The sequence below is a fragment of the Peromyscus maniculatus genome, chromosome 23, assembly GCF_049852395.1.
Source record: "Peromyscus maniculatus bairdii isolate BWxNUB_F1_BW_parent chromosome 23, HU_Pman_BW_mat_3.1, whole genome shotgun sequence".
Lineage (NCBI taxonomy): Eukaryota > Metazoa > Chordata > Mammalia > Rodentia > Cricetidae > Peromyscus > Peromyscus maniculatus.
In genome coordinates this window covers 29,390,618-29,400,717 of record NC_134874.1, presented here as the reverse complement: position 1 = coordinate 29,400,717, position 10,100 = coordinate 29,390,618, and the positions used below count along the sequence as shown (strand labels likewise).

At 50.9% G+C, this 10,100-nt stretch overlaps 1 protein-coding gene across 4 annotated transcripts in view; it reads left to right on the top strand.

Moving 5' to 3' along the window:
• Window positions 1-7,082: 7,082 nt before the first annotated feature.
• The window catches only part of Agfg2 (ArfGAP with FG repeats 2), a 37,802-nt gene continuing 34,784 nt past the window's right edge, over window positions 7,083-10,100 (top strand). For 2 of the 4 annotated variants that reach the window (XM_016001486.3, XM_042267841.2), the window contains exon 1: window positions 7,122-7,508. In XM_016001486.3, coding sequence (XP_015856972.1) covers window positions 7,288-7,508 — 221 coding nt within the window. In that variant the 5' untranslated portion in view covers window positions 7,122-7,287. Of the gene's footprint in view, window positions 7,509-10,100 lie in introns of all 4 variants that reach the window. The other 2 variants (XM_006971225.4, XM_042267842.2) reach the window with 2 other exon arrangements.

Below are 10,100 nucleotides of genomic sequence, written 5' to 3'. Positions count from 1 at the left end.
TAAAGACAGGGTTTCTCTGTGTAGTTTTGGAGCCTGTCCTGGATCTTACTCTGTAGACCAGGCTGGCCTCAGACTCACAGAGATCTGCCTGGCTCTGCCTCCCGAGTGCTGGGATCAAAGGCGCAGGCCACCACTGCCCAGCTTCACAGATGGTTTTGAGCTACTATGTGGGTGCTGGGAACTAAACCTGAGTCCTCTGGAAGAGCAGCCAATGCTCTTAACCACTGAGCCGCCTCTCCAGCCGTAGACCCTCTAGTCTCACCTCATAGGTGGTCAGGCTCTAGGCGCAGAACTCACAGGTGTGCAGAACTGTTCTGGTGTGATGACATCCGCTGTAACTGTCACACTTGTCCCGCCCTGTTATCTGCTGACTTGGCCTCTTCCTATCTTTGTCTGTGGAGAGTAGAGCTGGCTCGTGCAATCACATGCAGCATGCGTTTATGAGAGCGGCTACTGTCAGTTCTCTGGGATATGTAACTTAAGATAATTCCATTTCTGAGAATACACAAGGACTCCTGTTTCTCACTATCCTCAATGACAATTGATATTTTTTCTTTTTCTTTTCCTTTCTTTCTTTTTCTTTTTTCAGATGGGATCTCGTGTAGCACAGGCTGGTCTCAAACTCCCTGTGTAGCTGAGGATGACCTTGAACTTTGGATCCTCCTGCCTCCACCTCCTAACTGCTGGGGTTACAGGCACGCATGGCCATGTCTGGTTAACCCTCTCAGTATATTTTGTTTTCGTAGATAGTATCTATTATGAAATAATAATATTTTCTTGTGTCGAATATATCCTCAATCCTACCCATTCTGCTTTTCATTTTAGAGAATAGGTTTCATTTGTGGGAGTTAGATTTCAGCCTTCCTTTCTTTCTTTCTTTCTTTTTTTTTTTTTGAGACAGGCTCTCAGGTAGCTGCACATGACCTTGAACTACCCTATCCTCTCACCTCCCCCTCTCGAATGCTGGGATTACAGGCGTGCACCACTGCATCTGTGGCACGTAGTGATGAGAATCGGACGCCGACACTCTGTGTGCTAGACCAGGACTCAGCCGGCTGAGCTCTAGCTCCAGCTCTAGCTCCAGCTGTGAGTCCTTCTTCTCGGAGCTTGCTTTTAAGCTCTCTCAGTGCAGGCCAAGTCACCTTTGGTCTGGAGCTAATTTGGCTGCACCGCGGCCCGCGTCTCTGGGAGCCTCAGCACTCTGGTTGCTAGGAATGGGAACTATTCCCGGCCATGCTCTTCCATAGCTCATTATCTGGACTTTAGTTCCTGTACAGCACACGTGCTGATAAGGCCACAGCTGACCACCCAAGAGAAGGCTGGGGTTACTAGGAATCTTCCTCTCCTCTCCTCCTTGTTCCTTCCTCTTCTTCCTCTCTTTCTCCTCCTCCTGTTCCCCTTCCTCCTCCTTCTTTCTCTTCCCCTCCACCATCTATCTCCCCCTCCCTCTTCTTTTCCTCCTCCTCACGGCTCCCCTTCTCCTCTTTCTACACCTTGCTCTGTAAACTTGAACCTTCTCAGCCTCCAAGAGTCCTTAACTTCAGGTGGGGCCCAGACAGCATCTCTGTCTCCTCGTACATACGGCAAATTGGAAATGGTCTACAAGCAGTAAATTACAGCAGTGTTAGAGCTGACCTCATGTGTCAATCCTTTCTTAAAAAGCATGTTTTTAGTCAGGTGTGCTGGCTCAGGCCTGTGGGTGAAGCATCCAGGAAGCTGAGGCAGGACAAGCCTGAGTTCAAGGCCAGCCAAGGCTATATAATACTTCAGGCCAGCCTGAGCTCTAGCAAAATACTTTGTCTCAAAAATAAACAAATAAGGGATGGGGGTAGTGACACATGCCTTTAATCCTAACACTCGGGAAGCAACACTCTAGACCAGCCTGGTCAACAAAGTGAGTTCTGGGACAGCCAAGTCTATTACACAGAGAAATCTTATCTCACAAAACCAAAATAAATAAATATAAAAATAAATATGTTAAAATAATTTAATTAAATAGTGGGAGAGTAAATCTGCATCCCGCATGGCTCAAGGGCATGGCCCTCACTAGGGCAGCGATGGCATGAATAAAAGGCAGACAGAGACAGAAAGCTGGGGTGGGATGGTCTGGGGTCTCCTCTAGAGAAAGGAGGCACCCGGGAAGCTCAGTGTGTTTATTACAGAGTTGAATGGAGGACGGAGTTGTTGCATTCAGCTAGACAAGGAGTCGGGTGTCCGGTGTACAGCTGGATCAAGGAGACGGGATTGGTAGGAGCAGTCTCTGAAGCAGCCGTCTTCAGGCTGCAGACATGCGGGAGAGAAAGCAATGGTGGACGTTTCCGCACACATTGTCATCATTCACACAGGAACCAGAGGAAGGGTTTGACATCTCTCTGAGCCTGGAGCTGTGTGTCCTTGACATGGCTGTGCCCACCTCGACAGCAACATTCACCTAGGACTTCACTCACGGAAGGCTATCTCCACTCCCCACAAGTGACAGTTCCCTACAGCTGCCTATATGGAGCCTTCCCTTCTGTTCATCATCCACTCTATATGCCCCAACCCCTTCCATGACAACACAGAGCTGAGGCAGGAGGACTACCCATAGCTTGGGGTGGAAGGTGGCACAAGAGTGGCTGGAATCTCAGGTGAGGGACAAATTACCCTCTCTACCTGCGCCTTCTTTTTTTTGTTTTTTGTTTTGTTTTGTTTTGTTTTCCAAGACAGGGTTTCTCTATGTAGATTTGGCTGTCCTGGAGCTGAACTCACAGAGATCCATCTGCCTCTGCCTCCCGAGTGCTGGGATTGAAGGTGTGCACCACCACCTAGTTCTACCTACTCCTTCTAAGAGGGAACATCAACAGGCCTGACGTTGTTGGGGGCCTCTCATGCAAATAGCTCTGATTGAGATGGTAGGGGCTTATTACGTCCATCGCTGGAATCCCAGATGGTGGTCCAGACAGGTCTGTGTCTCCAAGCACAAACCTTGCTTCTAAGTGAAAGGAGACAAGGCCCGGAGAGACAGCCCAGTCGGTAAGGCACTTGTACAAGCACGGGGACCTGGATCCAATCCCCCTAGCCAGGTAGACTGACGGAAGTTTGTAGTCCCAGCCCCTGGGTCACAGAGACAGGGGCATCCCTGGGGCTTACTGCCAGCCTGGCATAATCAGTGATCTCCAGGCCAGTGAAAGACTATCTCTGAAACAAGGTGCAAGGCACCTGAGGGCCAGCACCTGAGGTTGACCTCTGGCATGAACTCACGCACTGGAGTGTGCTCATGCACGTACGCACACACACACACACACACACACACACACACACACACACGAATGCCTGGGAGTACATGCACATGAGCACAGGAGGGAAAAAAAGGCCGTTGGCCAGGCAAGGGCCCTTATCATATTTCCTGTGCACCAGAAGCAGCTGGCCAAATAATGCCAACGAAATGGTCCCTGAAAACTGATCTAGTGGTATCTGGGAGACCACACCTGCGAGGCTGGACCTTTCCCTTGCTGATGGGGATATGTGATCCAGTGACTGACATGAAGTGTCAGTTCATCCCCAGCCAAGATAGAAACCGAGTAACAAAGGTCTGGGAAGCTCTCACCATTGCTCTTCTGGGTGAGTGTGTGTGTGTGTGTGTGTGTGTGTGTGTGTGTGTGTGTGTGTGTGTGTGTGTGTGTGTTAAGGCCTCAGGAGCCATCCACCGATTTAAGGTTTTGTTTAGATGTATTTATTTTATTTTATGTGTCTGGGTGTTTTGGCTGCATGTATATCTGTATACCACATGCATGCCTGGGGCCCTCAGAGGTCAGAGGAGAGTGTCAGATCCCAGGGATGGACGGTACCCTGTAGGTACTGTGAATCAAACTCAGCCATACTGCAAGTGCAACCAGTGCTCTTAACTATTGGGCCATCTCTTCAGCCCGCTTTTTCTCTTTATTATTATTAACCACCTTGGTTTTTGTTTGTTGGTTTGGGTCTTTTTTGTTTGTCTGTTTGTTTGTTTGAGATAGAGTATCTCTATGTAGTCCTGGCTGTCCTGGAACTCCGTCTGTAGCCCAGGCTGCCCTGGAACTCACAGAGATCCACCTGCCTCTGCCCCCCGAGTGCTGGGATTAAAGGTGGGCGCCACCATAACACGCTATCCCCACCTTGTTTTCTTAGAGAAAGTCCCTCATTTGGATCTGGGGTTCCCTGATTGGCTGCTAGCTGGTTGGTGAGCCCCAGGGATGCACCTGTCTCCGTTTTCCCAGAGTTGGGATTGCCAGCATGTACCACCATGCCCAGCTTTTTCAGATGGATTCTAGGGGTCAAGTTCAGGTCTTCATGCTTGCATGGCTGGTGCTGACTGAACTATCAACCTAGGCCACCACTACTGTTCCCTCCACCCAGATAATTGGTGTGTGTGTGTGTGTGTGTGTGTGTGTGTGTGTGTGTGTGTGTGTGCGCCACATGTGGGCCAGTGCCTTGAGGACAGAAGTCACTGGATGGATCCCTTGGAGCTGTGGTAATAGTGGTTGTGTATTACCTAGTGTGGGTACTGGGAACCGAACTTGAATCCTCTGGAGGAGCAGCAAGAGTTCTTAATTGCTGAGCCACCCCTCTAGCCCCTACTACAATACTCTTTGAAAAAAACGTTTGCCCTCCACCCTCCAGATCACCCAGGTTCTATCGACTTAACTCCCCGAGGGCAAAGGGCTCCCACCAGGGAAGCCAGCAAGGCTTCCTTCCACTCAGCCACCAGGGCACTAGCAGAAGAGGGTGTCCCCAGGCTGCCTGTGCTCTTGCTGATTATGAGAGGAAATAGGGTTGTCCCCCCTGATATGGCCTGGGTGGAGTGGAGAGAGGAGGAGGAAGCACTTGGGTTGCTCTTGCAGACCACACCCTGGAGCAAAAAAAAAAAAAAAAGCTGACTGAAAGCTATCAGAGTCCGACGGTCATCCAGTGTCTTTTTCATTTGCTGCTGCTGGTGGTGGTGTACTGGTCTGTTAACATTCCAAGAGGTGAAGACGTTACGGTTGGCGCAACAGAAGCTGCAGAAGAAGAACTAGACTGCACAGGGAAATGCCGAACTCTGAAAAAGTACACAAGGGTTTTGTTTGGGTTTTTTTTTGAGACAGGGTCTCACTACGTAGCCCTGGATGGCCTGAAACACACTATATAGACCAGACTAGTCCCAAACTCACAGAGATCCACCCCCTTGGAATTCAAGCCGTGTGCAATCGTATCAGGCAGGGATGTTTTAAATGGACAAAGATGTTCCCCCTGCCTATCTGGATGGGACTTAGTGTCACCTTCTTTCAGGGGTGAAGTATATTTGTGGCTGTGACAATTGGAGAGGTGGAATAAACTGTCACTTACATCTGGACTTCTTGTATTCTTTCTTCCTGTATGCAGATGTATGTGTATATGTATGTGTGTATATATGATATACTTTGCCACCCTGGAGATGAAATACTGTTCCCACCTGCTGATCCAGCACCCCACTATGGAAGAGTGTGTGTATGTGCTCATGTGCACAAGTATTTCAAAGCCAGAGGTCAATACCAGGTCCTCGATCATTTTTCACTTTGGTTTTCTTTTTCTTCCCCTTGGGAGAAAGTGTATCTCGGTGGCCTGGAGCTCATTCATTTAGCTGGATGGTTGGCAATCTAGCCCAGGGATCCTGCTGTCTGACTTCCCAGCTCCAAGATTACAGGTGCACACTGGCTTCTACAGGGTTCTGAGGCTCGAACTCAGGTCCTCAGGCTTGCAAGGCAAGCACAGGTCACCGACAGAGCCATCCCCTCGGCCCTGGACTTTCTAGTCTTCATCTACATGAGACACCTAAGCAACTTCATCTGCTCCGTGGCTCTACATAACTCCTGTGTACTGATGACTCCCATACCCATCTCTTTGGCTCTGGCCTCTCCTGGAACCAGGCCTATGCCTACCCACCTCCTTCACCAGCCCACTGGAGGTCTCACAAAGCCATTCCATTGACACGTCTGAAACAAAACTGCTGATTTATGGTTGTCAACACCCCTAAGCCGCCTCTCTTTCAGCCTTTCCCTTTCAGGCAGTGACCGAGGAGGGCCCTGAACCTCGAAAACTCCTGCCTCTACTTCCCAAATGCTCCAATTACAGGCCTGTGCCACCACTCTGGGTTGTATGCAGAATTGGAGGTTGAACCCAGAGCTCAGTATAAGCTTAGGCAAGCACTCTACCCACTGAGATACATCCTTGCCACAGAGTGGAGCTTTTAAAATCAAAAGACTCAGATTCAAATTCTGATCGAGCCACAAACCAGTTCTGTGATACACTTCAACATGTTTTCTTGAATTTTTTTGTTTTTGTTTTTGTTTTGTTTTTTGTTTTTCAAGACAGGGTTTCTCTGTGTAGCTTTGCGACTTTCCTGGAACTCACTTGGTAGCCCAGGCTGGCCTCAAACTCACAGAGATCTGCCTGGCTCTGAATATTTTTTTTTTTAACATAAAGTGTGTGTGTGTGTGTGTGTGTGTGTGTGTGTGTGTGTGTACACTCATGGACATCAGATGACAGCTTACAGGGGTCGGTTTTCTTACAGGAGTGAGCTCCGGCAATCAAGCTCGGGTTGTAAGGGTCGGTGGCCAATGCCTTCATCCCTTAAGGTATCTTGGGTATCCCACCTCGCGTTTTTAACTTTAAAGTGGGGGCTCCTCACCTAGGACATGGGTAAATAAAACATCTTTTATAAAGCACTCGCCCTCCCCGTCTCTGTCTTTCCCTTTCTCCGTCAGTCCCTCCTAGGGCTTCTTCTTTTCTGCTTTGCTGCTTGTCTCTAGGCTCAGCCTTGGAACAAGCCTTTGAAATTTGGCGGGAATTAATACCAGTGGGGGATGAGCACTGCGCACGCGCGGAACATCTCCTTTCTCTCGCACGCTAATTTTGCAACCTTCACAACCAATAAGAGTCTTCCTGAGAACCCGTGGCGAGAGGGGGCGGGGACAAGGAGGCGGGCACGCTCGGGACTTGCACGGTGGGGGTCTTTGTGAGCCAATGGGAGAGCAGGAGGCCCGGCGGCCGGGAGGCGTGGCTCTGGAGGTTCCAGCAACCGGAGGCCGTCCCGAATCGGGCCAATCAGAGCGAGGAGGTGGGAGGGGACTGGCCAATCGGCGTGCAGAACAGGACGAGGAAGGGGGCGGCGGAGCCTCTCGCCGTCGCGGTCGGGGCTGCAGGAGCTGGTGTCAGGGTTGCCGGGCGTGCGAAGGCGGCGGAGGCGGGAAAGGCGGCGAGCGGTGAAAGGGGAGCGACCGCTGACTCGCTGCAGAGCAGCTCGGAGGAGAGATGGTGATGGCAGCCAAGAAGGGCCCGGGCCCAGGTGGCGGGGTCGGAGGCAGCAAAGCGGAGGCTGAAGCGGCTTCGGAGGTGTGGTGCCGCCGGGTGCGGGAGCTGGGCGGCTGCAGCCAGGCCGGGAACCGCCACTGTTTCGAGTGTGCCCAGCGCGGGGTCACCTATGTGGACATCACCGTGGGCAGCTTCGTCTGCACCACCTGCTCCGGCCTCCTGTGAGTGGACCCGGGGAGGAGTGGGTTTGGGGTGGAGGGGATCCGCAGGAGCTCGGGGCGATCCGGGAGGCCAGCGGGGGGAACCCTGGCGTTGGACGCGGTTGGTGGAAGGTCGCCTGCTGCAGAGATGTGTCGTGGGGGGACAGGGAAACAGCGCACGGGGACGGAAGGCGAGGCTGGAGTCGCGTTGCGGAGGGAAGGGTGGAGGCTGTAGAGGGACACCGGGAGAGGATTGGAGAAACTCCCTGTGGGAGGCGAGGGCGGATTGCAGGTGGGGAGAGAGAAAGTGTGGAGAATTGAAAGGCACTGGGGTGGGGTGGGGTGGGGGAGGGACTTAAAGGGCCAGAAATTGACGTAGACCTTTAAAGGGAACTTTAGCTGGGGATGTATCTCAGTTGGTAGAGGTGCTTGCCTAGCCTGCTCCGAGCTCCGAGTTTTCATCCACAGCACTGCATAATGATACCGAGTACTGTGGTAGTCGCCTGTAATCCCAGCACTGAGGGGCCGGTGGATCAGGAGTTCAAGGCCAACCTGTGATACTCGAGACCCTCTCCCCTCCACGACATAAAGGGAAAGAAGTAGGGAAATCGAGCTTAGGATAAAAGTGTCCTGCTCCGGCCGGCTTGTGTGCCTCCAGCAGTGCGACGGACGCAGAAGGGAATGGAAAACACTACGTGCTTTGGTCTAGGTTGACAGCCTGGAGTGGCAGGTCCGAAGCCAGGGATCAGGTGCAGATCCTAATCTTCCAGAGCTCTGGAATGCTAGCTAGAGGGTAGACGACTTACGAAATCGAGTAAGGGCAGAGAGCCAACGGGTTATCCTAGCGGACCGCTCTACTTCCCCAAAGAGATGAGGATCAGAACGGGAGATTCTTTTCTTTCAACCCTTTTCTGCTTCCCTTTAAAGTTACATTTTCTTTATTTATTTTGTACTGCGGGGGCAGGTAGGTTCTGTGGCTTGTGTGGGGATCAGAGGACAACTTGTAGGAATCAGCACTTCCCTTCCAGTATGTGGGTCCCGGGGATCAAACTCAGGTCCACAGGTATGGCTGCAAGCTCCCATTCTTGCTGAGCCAGCGTACTATTACTTTTTTTTTTTTTTTTTTATGAGATGGAATCTCATACAGTCCGGGCTGACCTTTTTGTTTGTTTGATTTTTTTTTTTTTTTTTGAGACAGTTTTTCTTGTGTACTGCCCTGGCTGCCCTGGAACTCATTCTGTAGCCTGGACTGCCTCTGCCTCCGGAACACTGGGTGGGATTCAAGATATGCACCACCACCACCGCTGTCCAGCCCAGGCTGACCTGTAATTCACTGTGTAGCTGAGGCTAGCTTTGGAACGCAGATGCTCCTGCCTCCACCGTCCAAGGGCTGGGATTCCCTGAATGCACTGCCATCCTGAAGTGCACTGAGTCTCACCTAGGAAACTGTAAATTTAGGGGACAGAGGCTTGGTTGTGAAATCCACAGTGCTCCCTCCAGCGTGGACACTATTTATTCATGCCCTGCCACTTCTGGTAACAGCGCTCACCCAGATTTCGTATATAGTAAGCTCTCCCTCCTTAGGGAATTACTTGATGAACGTCAGATCTTTGGGTTTTTAGGGGACTTATTTTGCCTGGTTTTCTAGTGTTATTTTGTTGTTGTTGTTGTTGTTGTTGTTGTTTTCAATAAGGAAAGTTCTCCTGTTCTTATATGCATACCAGCCTAACAAAACAAGGAGTATTGTTCTTATTCGACAGATGGGAGATCAAAAGCAGAAAGAGGTTTAGTAATTTACCCAGTGCCATATGGAGGATTCTGTTTCCAGCATTTGTTATTTTTTAGTATGAGTTATGATCGTGGGGAAACCAGAAATGAGGCTCCAGGTGTCCCGGGAGACAGTTTGAAACCATATCTCTATTCAGTTGCCATTCTTCTCCAAATTTCTGTGTTCTTTTTTTTTTTTTCTTGCTTTTTGAGACAGAGTCTCATGTAGTCCAGGCTAGCCTTGAATGTGTAGCCGAGGATGGCTTTAGAATTCTGTTCCTCCTGCTTCCATCTCCTGAGTGCGGGGTTACAGGTATGCTCCTCTTGCCTGGTTTGCGGGGCGCTGGGGTCCAACCCAGGCCCTTATGAATGCTAGGAGTGCGCCTGACTGAGCAGGAGCCCAGCCCCCTCTCAGCTGCCCTCTGTATTGTGAACTTGAAAGTGATTTTTAGAGCAGGCGGTGGTGGTGCACCCCTTTAATCCCTGCGCTCAGGAGGCAGAGGCGGGTGGATCTCTGTGAATTCGAGGCCAGCTTGGTCTACAGAGCGAGTCCCAGGACACACACACACACACACACACACACACACACACACACACACGGTGAATGCATAGGTTGGAGGGGATGGCTCAGTGGATAAATACTGGCCATGCCAGCATGAGGACCTGAGTTTAGATCCGCAGTACCCAGGTAAATGCCAGGGGGTCGTGGTAGCTTGCTTGTAATCCTGGTACTTGGAGGAGGATGTAAGGGGTCATGGCAAGCTAGCTAGCAAGACTGACTGAATCAGTCAGCTTCTGGTTCAGGAGAGAGACATTGCCTCAGTATATAAGGTGAAGAGCAATGGA